The sequence below is a fragment of the Portunus trituberculatus genome, chromosome 12 (assembly GCF_017591435.1).
Source record: "Portunus trituberculatus isolate SZX2019 chromosome 12, ASM1759143v1, whole genome shotgun sequence".
Classification (NCBI taxonomy): domain Eukaryota; kingdom Metazoa; phylum Arthropoda; class Malacostraca; order Decapoda; family Portunidae; genus Portunus; species Portunus trituberculatus.
The window spans coordinates 128409-140000 of NC_059266.1; the positions used below are offsets into that span (position 1 = coordinate 128409).

General features: G+C 42.2%; 1 protein-coding gene across 2 annotated transcripts in view; it reads left to right on the plus strand.

Moving 5' to 3' along the window:
- The first annotated feature begins 9783 nt into the window (after nt 1-9783).
- The window catches only part of LOC123502728, a 31709-nt gene continuing 29900 nt past the window's right edge, over nt 9784-11592 (plus strand). Inside the window, exon 1 of one of the 2 annotated variants that reach the window (XM_045251952.1) lies at nt 9784-9972. In XM_045251952.1, coding sequence (XP_045107887.1) covers nt 9968-9972 — 5 coding nt within the window. In that variant the 5' untranslated portion in view covers nt 9784-9967. The remainder of the gene's footprint in view (nt 9973-11592) is intronic. The other variant, XM_045251953.1, reaches the window with a different exon arrangement.

Here is an 11592-nt window from a genome sequence, read left to right on the forward strand (position 1 = left end):
TCTGTAATACCACTTGTCTGATCATGGGATACTGTAACACCCACAAATTTGCAGAAATGATTGAATAACCCACTACTTTTCACCATCGAACAATCTGCATAACTCGCTATCATTTCTACAAGTTTTGGGGTACAGCAATATTCTGCAATGAGACGAGTAGTATTGACTGAGAGGTAATTTACAGATAAATCTGACACCGTGTTAGAATGTCTGTAATTACTGACAAATAAAGTAATAGGCTATACGGGGACACCTTGCCTGCCTGAGGGAGGCTAGCAGCAGATCAGCTGTTCGGAATTTCACACCAAGATTGACGGTAAATAAATCTCGATGGTACTGCATGATTTTGACAGACAAAAAATCTCTGTTGAAAGTACCACACACTTACAGTAAGGTGGACATGGTGTTTCTACGAAATAAAACAATCGCCCGTACCAGCCACATTTAAATTTCACCCACGACTAAACAAAGCCTCAAAAGTCATATGAGTATAGAACATTTTTACTTAGAATAACTTGTTCTTTCGCCTCCTAGAAGTATTCGCAGAAACTCGTGTTACACCCTGTATAATGATGTGATGATATCAGTTTATGATATATTTAGTGTAGGTGAACATAAGGAACCTTGGCTACTCGAGTACTACCTTAGGTTTGGTTAGGATAGGTAAGGGTAGGTTAGGGTAGGTTAGGTTAGGTAATGAAACAAATGTAATGATCAACATAAATGTTTTGAAATCAAGAACAGCTTTTATGCCAATTAATTGTTGGTAAGATAAACAGAGGAAGGTGGGCAATAACCTAACCCTAGCCTGCCCTAACCTATCTTAACCTAACCCATCTAAAGGGGTCTAAAGAGGGTGTTTTTAGCTTGCTGGTTTAAAGGGGTGTTTTTAGCTTGCTGCTCTAAAGGGTGGGGGGGTTAGCTTGTTGGTCTGTCTATTTTCAGCTTGTTGGTCTGAAGGGGTTGTTTTTAGCTTGCTGGTCTAAAGGGTATGTTTATCTTGCTGGTCTAAAGGGTATGTTTATCTTGCTGGTCTAAAGGGATGTTTATCTTGCTGGTCTAAAGGGATGTTTTAGCTTGCTGGTCTAAAGGATGTGTTTTAACTTGCTGGTCTAAAGGATGTGTATTATAATATATATATATATATATATATATATATATATATATATATATATATATATATATATATATATATATATAAACGTTGTCACCACAGGTGTTGGTGTATAGGGTTTATGCTATTATTTGGCTGACTGTACTAAAAATTTTGAAATTAATAAAAAAATCTAAGTAAAATATATGGTTCAGGTAAAATAATGCAAAATATCATCATCATACGTTTATATTGTAAGACAAAAGAGATAGATCATCGATAAAAATATAGAAATGATAGAACATTAATTTTATGGGAAAAGAGATGAGCAGAGCGGCGCGGCGATGGCCTACTTGTGCTGACATCACATCTGATCCCTCAGGCCTGCATACGAAGGCCGTGCCACAGCACACTCCTCACACCGGGAAAGCGAGGCCACAACCCCTCGAGTTACATCCCGTACCTACTTACTGCTAGGTGAACAGGGTCCACACATTAAGAGGCTTGCTCATTTGCCTCGCCGCTTACCGGGACTCGAACCCGGCCCTCTCTATTACTACTGTGTGTGTGTGTGTGTGTGTGGGTGCATACAGGTGTTGGTTGATGAAGTGAGGAAAGTCAACATAAGGCCTGCACGTCCAATACTTCATGGCCGGCCACACACCTGCCCAAAGATGTGATTGGAGGGCGTGAAAGGCAAGGCTGATTGACCAAAGGAGAGCGGGAGGAAGGAAAAGACATGCAGGCAAAGTGAAAGGGAAATTAGGTGCTTATATATGTATTAAAGTGAGTGGAAAAATAAATGAATAAATGTGTGAGTGTTTGGGTGTGTGGGTGAGTGGGTGGGCAGGGTGTTGAAAAAAAAAAGAAGAGAGGCGGGGTATGTGGGGAAGAAAAAATGAGTAAATCAAACTAAAAAATAGAGAGAGAAAATATGGAAATAGTTAAACTAACCACAAAGAGAGAGAGAGAGAGAGAGAGAGAGAGAGAGAGAGAGAGAGAGAGATTTCAGGCCCATCACATACGAACATGTCGAAATCATCATTTTATTTTCTTTAATTCTTCTTTTAATATTTTCTATCACATCAGTAAAATAAACAGATAAATAAATAAATAAATAAATAATAATAATAATAGGTAATAATAATAATAATAATGATAATAATAATAATAATAATAATAATAATAATAATAATAATAGCACGAAGTCAGGTTTTGTGCGATAATTTTAAGACTATAGCTCTAGGATAACTATCTTGACCTAATTGTCTCCTCCTTTCTGGCATCAAATATTTAGAGAAACGCCCTCCACTCACCTGGCTCTGCTTACCTGCTCGTGTTCCCGTGAGAAATGAGTCACGTAATGCCCGTCTCTCAATACCTACCTCTTTATAATTTTTGTTTATGTTTATTTGTAGCAAACACACACACACACACACACACACACACACACACACACACACACACACACACACACACACACACACACACACACACACACACACACACACACACACACACACACACACACACACACACACAGCTCGTTCCGTAGGGTAACGTCTGGCTGTCTCGTCAGAGACTGCAGCAGATCAAACAGTGAAACACACACACACACACACACACACACACACACACACACACACACACACACACACACACACACACACACACACACACACACACACACACACACTCTCTCTCTCTCTCTCTCTCTCTCTCTCTCTCTCTCTCTCTCTCTCTCTCTCTCTCTCTCTCTCTCTCTCTCTCTCTCTCTCTCTCTCTCTCTCTCTCTCTCTCTCTCTCTCTCTCTCTCTCTCTCTCTCTCTCTCTCTCTCTCTCTCTCTCTCTCTCTCTCTCTCTCTCTCTCTCTCTCTCTCTCTCTCTCTCTCTCTCTCTCTCTCTCTCTCTCTCTCTCTCTCTCTCTCTCTCTTTTTTTTTTTTTTTATTTAAACAAAACTTAATACAAAGGAACATGTACCCAAAGGCGCACTGTCGTGTGCTACCTATTCTAAGGGTACTACAATCTATTTCTCTACAATATTTACAAGACTTAAAAATAGATAATATACAAGATGGTCAGCATGTAAATGGAGCACTATTCGTTTCACTTCACTAGCACTATTCACGCACTGCACTACACTGAGTGTCACGTCACAAAGAGTGTCAGAGGAGTTGGCAGTGTCTGTCTCCACTTATGTGCCATCAGTTTGACACTGTGAGTGTTCATCTCCTGGACGTGAGGCACCGCGGCCGTGAACAAGTTCCACATCCTGGAGACGCGTCCTGCGAAGGTGCGTTGATGCTGACACCCGTGGGATCGCGGCACCTCTACGGCGTCACCACCATTGAGCACCGTTCTCGTGCTCCGTGCGGTGACTCTTAGAGGATGACGCAGCCCTGCCAGATGTGGCACTCTTTGCACCTGTGCCTTATGGAACACTACGATCGCCGCCACGTCTCTGCGGTGTTCCAGTGAATCAAGGGGACGCTCAGGCTCTGGGTGAGGTGGTAGTGCAGCATCTACTAGCCGTATGGCGCGGCGTTGGATGCTGTCCAGTCTCCTTCTGTGTGTGGCGGCACAGGACATCCAGGAGAGAGCTGCGTATTCAAGGTGGGGCCGCACCTGTGCCTTGTACAGCAGCAGTCTCCCCTTCCTGTCGAGGAAACTGGCGATCCTTCTGAGAGCGGAGATCCTGTGAGAGGCTTTCTTGGCAATGGTTTTGACATGCCTGTCAAACCTCAGCCCTCGATCCACCTCCACTCCAAGTATCTTGACGTCATCTTGGGTGGGAGAGCAGCAGCGCCAAAGACAACTTTCCTGCCATTGCTGCCATGGCGGCTGGGGACCGAGAGACAACCATTGCTTGTGTCTTCTCCGGCGCGAATGTCACTTGCCAGCGAGCACCCCACTCCTTTATCACTCGTAGCTGCTGATTGATGGCCTCAGCAGCCCGCCCACTGTCCTGGCGTGGATAGGTATAGGAGAGGGTGCAGTCATCAGCATAGGCCATGACTCCTGGCAGTAGCTGGAGAAGATCATCCACGTAGATATTCCACAGGAGTGGGCCAAGAATTGAACCCTGTGGCACTGATGCCTCCACAGGCAGGGACTCAGATGTTTGCCCGTTGACAACCACCTTGAGGCTTCTGTCCTGCAGGTAATTTCCCAAGAGTCGTAGCAAGCCACCCTGGATGCCTTTAGCACGAAGCTTTTCTAGTAATCCGTTGTGCCATACTTTATCAAAAGCTCCTGCTATGTCCAAAGCAACCACTATAGTGTCCTTGCCGTCGTCGAGGGCGTCCTGCCAATGCCTGGTGAGAAGCATCATTAGGTCGGAGGTTGACCTTCCAGGTCTGAACCCAAACTGTTGGTCTGAGAGGAGGGCATTGTCCTTGAGATGGCTACACACCACCTCTGCCACGACCCTCTCAAACACTTTACCCACCACTGACAACAGGGATATGGGTCTGTAGTTTTTGGGTCCGTCCTGGAGCTTTTTGTGTGCAGGAACTACTCGAGCCTCCTTCCACACTGAAGGCCAGACGTTTTCCCGTACACAAGTTGTGAACTTGGGTGAGAGGGGCAGCCAGTTCCTGGGAGCATCGCTTCAGCAGGTGCGGGCTGATGTCATCAGGGCCGGTGGCTTTCTGTGTGTCCAGCCCCGCAATAATCGCTTCACCTGCTGATGCGTCACCTCCACCATGGTGACAGTCTTCTCACATTGCTGGACCAGCTGAGGCGGTGGCTGCTGTGGATTCCCGACCTTCATTTTCCAGCAAACAAGGAAGCCAGCAACTGTGCCCTCTCCTTACTGCTGGTGGCGACAGTACCGTCCTGCTTGCTGAGGGGAGGGATGGATTCTTGGTGGCCAGTTCCTTGTTTGTCCTTAACAAGAGACCACCAAGTTTTGTTTCCTACGCCAGTGCCACACAGTTTCCGGCGCAGGCTTTCCTCCCACTTTTTTAAGGCCCACTTGCTGGTTACCACCATCCTCCTGCATGCAGCCCTGTGCAGGTCCTTGTTGCGCCGAGTCGGGTTCCTCTTGTAGCGGAGCCAGGCAGCATACTTTGCCTCGGCAGCAACACGGCAACGGTAGCCAAACCATGGCTGATCCGTCGATCTGGTGGTGTATTCCCTGTGTGGGACGTGGCGTCTCTGGAGGGCGAGAAGGTGAGAGGTGAGTGCAAGTGCTTCACTCTCTGCTCCTCCCTGTAGCAGAGTGGCCCATGGGGTGTGGGTCAGGTCGCGGCGCAGGAAGCCCAGTCTGCTTTGTTCCACAGCCAGATGGTGCGGGTGGTGGCCTCGTCCTGAGCCACGCTCTCTCTCTCTCTCTCTCTCTCTCTCTCTCTCTCTCTCTCTCTCTCTCTCTCTCTCTCTCTCTCTCTCTCTCTCTCTCTCTCTCTCTCTCTCTCTCTCTCTCTCTCTCTCTCTCTCTCTCTCTCTCTCTCTCTCTCTCTCTCTCTCTCTCTCTCTCAGCGCATTAATTTTATACAATGGGCAGGCTTTTGTTTACTTGTACTCTATTTCCCTCAACACCACCGCTTTGTTAGCAGTAGATCGTTCATGACCTCACACCGATACACTTCATTAGATTAAGGGAAATCCATACTGTTAATTTCCTTCGGCGTCTTGACCCTTTCTCGGCGAGGGATCAATATATGGAGAGTGGAAATGTTTGGTGACACTTCTATAGGTCCACTCAGAAACCCTTTGCTCTCTCATCACGGCTGTTTCCAAAGGTCATATTAGCCGTGATCTCAAGTGCTTCTCCTGCCGTTGATGCAGAAATGACGTTCATCTGTCACTAGAACCAAAAAAAATGTTACCAAAAATTCTATAGCTTCGACTACAGCAGTTGAAATTAGTCGGTGTGCTAAATGCAAACGTTTTCTGGAATATATTTCTGTGATCTAGGTGAAACTGGTCGATGTGCGGCAAAGAAGTGTTTCAGAATAAAGTATATTTAGCCAGTCGCTCTCCCATGACTACTGTAGGCCGCTGTAAGGTGTGAATACAGACGATTCCTTTCTACTGGCAAATTCTTATACATCAATTGTTACTTGATGACTCAGACACGGCGAAAATATACCGATCTCTTGTTGCTGGCTGAGGAGCGCCGCTGATAACACTGAAGTAGACATATTTCTTTGATTTTTTCACCTAATAACACTGCAAATTCTTATATTTCTTTGCTTTTTTAATTTCTTTGATTTCTCACTTGATAACACTGCAGATTGGTATATTTCTTTGATTGGTCACCTATTAATAACACTGTAGATTAGTATATTTTTGACTTCGCCTAATAACACTGTGGATTCTTATATTTCTTTGGTTTTTCACCTAATAACACTGCAGATTCTTACATTTATTTGATTTCTCACTTTCTGCAAGGTTTCTGTGTGCAGGAGGAAGAGACCTGCTCAGCCTGAAGATGTAGCGGCAGTGGTGTTGATTGACAGATAACTATGACGCGTTTTCATATCTATTCTGCTTCTTATTAGGCGATTTTATACAACTTCGGAAATTTATGTCGGGATTAAAATAGTAAAGACTCTGGCTATTAACCTTTTGACCTCCATAGACCCTTCCTAATGTAAATGAATTCGACTAATCATACCCAAAACTCAAGGTAAAAAAATGTGTTCCAGTACTGAAGGGATTAATGATTTTGAAGGTTTTTACTTGCGTAGCGTCAGTAGCGATACCACTACAGAACCTTAATACATCTATCATATAACCAATAACACTCTAAGTAATTCATGGAAAGAAAACACTCGTAAAGGTTAATTTACGTATCCAGGCTGTGAAGTCTGTATCGAAGCGTCAATCTGGAACGCCCACCAGGGAGGGAACTAAATAGGCTACAAACGTACGAGTGAAGATTAGCTGTCCATATATAGACGATTTCTTATCTAGCACTACTCGCATCTGTCCTATCGCCACTGACCAGTTTCAACTCATACCTTTTCATTATACAGGCGTTTAAATTCCCTTATATTTAAATTCTTCACTCAAAACAACACTATGTCATTGCATGTGCCTACTCATGTATTCTTTACGTATTACATCCAGGAGCGCGGTAGTCATTATCTGTCTATATCCATAATACGTAGCAGTTCTTCACTCAAAACCAACACAATACATTTCTATACGTGACTAATCATACATTCTTTACGTACAGAAGCGGTGGTTAATCGTACAGATGTTTAGGTTCATATATACGTGGTTGTTCTTCACTCAGAAACCAACACAATGCAATCTTATACGTGGCTAATCATACATTCTTTGCTTATTAATCTCTTTAGTACTGGGACGCATTTTTACCATTAGATTTGGGTATGATTTGACAGTTTTATTTATATAAAGAAGGGTCTATAGAGGTCAGAAGATTAATGGCCAGATTCCTCACCATTTTAATCCCCCCGCATAAATCTCTGAAGCTGCATAAAATCGCCAAATGGTAATCAGAATAAGCATGAAATCGTGTTATGGTACTGGAAAAGGTTAAACTCGGGTGCAGTGACCACATATACAGCTGTTCTAGACCAATATATAGTTGAATTGTGCAGGTATTGAAGCCATTATGATACAATTCTATACGTCTCTACAACCCATGCAAGTCACATTAAGGTGCAGATGTGTGATAATCAGAGAAATATAAGTTTTAAGGTACGGAAATACATAGAAAATAAAAGTGAAATTGTTGGAAGTTTATAATTTGATCTTAAAGAAGCAAAGGAAACAAAAGAATTAATTCACAAATTTTGAAGAGAGAAACCGGAAAGAAAGAGAAAAAAAAAAATCACCAGAAGAAATTAATCAAAAGAAAACGCACACGCACATACACACAAATGCCATATACAAAAAGGAAAGAGAGAGAGAGAGAGAGAGAGAGAGAGAGAGAGAGAGAGAGAGAGAGAGAGAGAGAGAGAGAGAGATAAAAGTGAAAGGGTGCCGATACAAAGGCTGAACAACACAATATTACCAACGCCATGCGCGTACCCTGGTGGCCGATGCTCAGACAGTGGGCGTGGGCGGGCATGATAGGAATGTGAGCAAAATTACCACAACTTTCTATTTCGTGAGGGATTCTAACCTACTAAAGCAATAAATAAATGAAAAAAATAAGCACTCAAAATTAAATCACCGTGTATTTCTTCCTTATATCTTTATCTTAATTTCGTGAGGGATTTTGAGTTAAGTCATATATTACACTACCACACTCTTATCGCTCCCTTATCTCACCTGTAGATAGATCGGCCAATGTAATATTTCATGCTATCACTCGTGGAGAGGTCTTCTATGATCAAGCAGTTAACTGTTACTTGCCATTGTTTCGTAGCCGCGAAAGTTTGGAAGTCATGACTCAAAGGCTTTTGATACAATGTGGTGGATATTATTGAATATCTTCAAGGTTCATGAGGGTTTTGCTTCACCTTGATCTCCTATTTCGAAAGACTTTATGAAAATTGACACGAGTTTTCTAAGGTGTTTTTACAGTTCTAGAAACAGAGTAACAAAATGTTTGCATTGTTAACTGGAGAGACACACTTGATAACCCTACTAATCATCTCTGTGGCCTTGGAAAATAGTCGTGGTGAGAGAGCAAAGCGTTTTTGAACCTTTAACTGGCACTAGTGAAGATTATTGGTGTTTTCAAGAGTGTTTTCCGTGATTCTAGTGATCGTTTGACAAGGATGCTTCATTTTTTAACAGACTCTAGTGAAAGTTATTGTAGTTTTCAAGGCCTTCTCGTAATTTTAGTAACAGCTTAACAAATCTCAAGGTAGAAATGTGTCCTAGTATTGAAGGGGTTAACAAGGATTTTCCATTTTTGACATACTCTACTGAAAGTTATTGGGGTTTTCAAGAGTGTTTTCATGAATCTAGGTACAGTATTCCTCTCTTGTTTCTTTCCTTCCTTCTTTCATTCTGTATTCTTCTTTCCAGCTTTCTATTGCATTTTCCGTCTTTATTTATCTTGATTCACTTCCTTCCCTATTAATTTCCTCTTCTCTTTTGTATGTTAATATATAATTCACTCCTTCCCTTCTTCCATCCATTCTTCCTTCCCTCCTTTTATACCTCCCTTCTTCCTTCTTTCCCTCTTTCCTGACTCTCAATAAGACACACGGCTCTTCAAAATCTTATAGTTATTGCAAAATTTTTGCATTTTCTTTGACTTGTAACGCCCATTTTCTTTGTTAGCATCCTTACGTCACCCCCTCTCTCTCTCTCTCTCTCTCTCTCTCTCTCTCTCTCTCTCCTCCCCTGTATTGATGTAATTACCAGAGGGAGAGGAGGAAGAGGAGGACCCCTATTTTATCAATGGGTAAAAGTAAAGAAAGCATTAATATCACTTTTTGTTTTATTTGTTTACTTATTTGTGGTTGTTAGTCATCTCTCTCTCTCTCTCTCTCTCTCTCTCTCTCTCTCTCTCTCTCTCTCTCTCTCTCTCTCTCTCTCTCTCTCTCTCTCTCTCTCTCTCTTTAGCGGCGTTACATTGAAATGGGAGTGGGCCAAGTTTACGAGAGAGAGAGAGAGAGAGAGAGAGAGAGAGAGAGAGAGCTGCACATCCTACCACCACCATCACCACTACCACCACCACCACCATTACCATCTGGCGCTCCCTCACCACCACTACCATGCACCACCACCACCACCACCACCAGCACACTCACAGTCTCTTCTTCAGTCATCGAGGAGAAGGGATAGGGGGAGGACGTGTTGCTCTTCTCTCCCTCTCTCTTTCTCCCTGCCCTTTCTCCCTCTCTCTTGTCTGTTTCTCCCTCTCCTCTCCATATTATCTTTTTTTTATTCCTGTTTCCCTCTGGTGCTTTTTTTTTTTTTAACATAAAGGACCAGCAACCATGATGTGAGTATGCATGTATGTATGTATGCATGAATGTGTATGTGTACGTACGTGTGTGTGTGTGTGTGTTTGTTTGTGTGTGTGTGCAAGAATTTTCCTTTAAATTGGTGATGAGTATATTGACAATCTAAGCTCCTCTCTCTCTCTCTCTCTCTCTCTCTCTCTCTCTCTCTCTCTCTCTCTCTCTCTCTCTCTCTCTCTCTCTCATAATCACTTCACGTATTAAAATTTTCCCACGCTTCGGTCATCTGAAAACGAAATAGAAGTTAATTCCACCCGAAAATTTTCACATATTGTCACTTCACTTTTCTGCAATTTGATCGTTCATTGTGCAGGGAAGAAAAACAAACACACGACATTTGGACTTACAGAGCAAGCACCGAGGGTCGATTTTCACTTGCACATCACACACAAGGCATTCTTCAAACGTTTAGCCTTGTCCTCTCCTAACCTCTCCCTGTCAGAATGTGGAAACAGAAATATTGGGTTTTCCGTGATTCTTGTGTCAAATTAACGTTGATTCTACCCCTTCAACAGAATTTAATGGAAGGTATTGGCATTGTGAAGTGTGTTTTCATGATTCTAGTAGCTTTAACAGTGAAGGCTATTGGCATTTTTAAGTGTGTTTTGGTGATTCTAATGGAAAATTTACGTTGGTTCTTATGGAAAATATTGTGGTCTTCAAATGTGTTTTCATGATTTTAGCACCTTTAACACACTCTAGTGAAAGATATTGGTGCTTTTAAGTGTGTTTTTTACGATTCTAGTAATGAATTCACGTTGATTCTACCTCTTTAACAGAGTTTTGTAGGTATTATTATGGTTTTGAAGTGTGTTTTCATGATTCTAGCACCTATTACGCACTCTATTGAAAAATATTGGTGCTTTTAAGTGTGTTTTTGCGATTCTAATTGCAGATTCAGGTTGATTCTACTTCATTAACAGATTCTATTGGAAAATAATGTGGTCTTCAAGGATGTTTTCATAATTCTATCACCTTTAACAGACTAGTGAAAAATATGAACGTTTCCAAGTCTTTTGGTGTTTCTTGTAACAGATTTACGTTGATTCTACCTCATTAACAGACTGTAGTGAAAAACAATGTGGTCTTCGAGTGTGTTTTCATAGTATTATTGAACGATTGATAAAGACTCTTAATTTCAAAAAAGGTCTAATGAAGTTATTGTGATTTTTCGTGATTTTAGTGACAGTTTAGCGTTGATCATCCACCTTTAAGAGATTCTTGTGGAAAGTAATGTGTTTTTCAAGGGTGTATTTGTGATTGTAGGGAGAGTTGACTAGGAATCCTACACCTTTAAGAGACTCTAGTGAAATCTATTATGATTTCTAAGTGGTATCATGATTCTAGTGATGGTTTGACAAGAATTGTACACATTTGAACAGCATTTAGTGGACGTTATTGTCTTTTTGTGATTCTGGTGATGGTTGGCAAGAATTATACAGGCATGACAGACTTAAGTTGAAATACTTGTGCTTTTCAAGAGTGTTTCCGCGATTCTAGTGATAAGCTGAAAAGTATGTCCCATCACCAACGACAGAACACACACACACACACACACACACACACACACACACACACACACACACACACCGCGTAGTGTA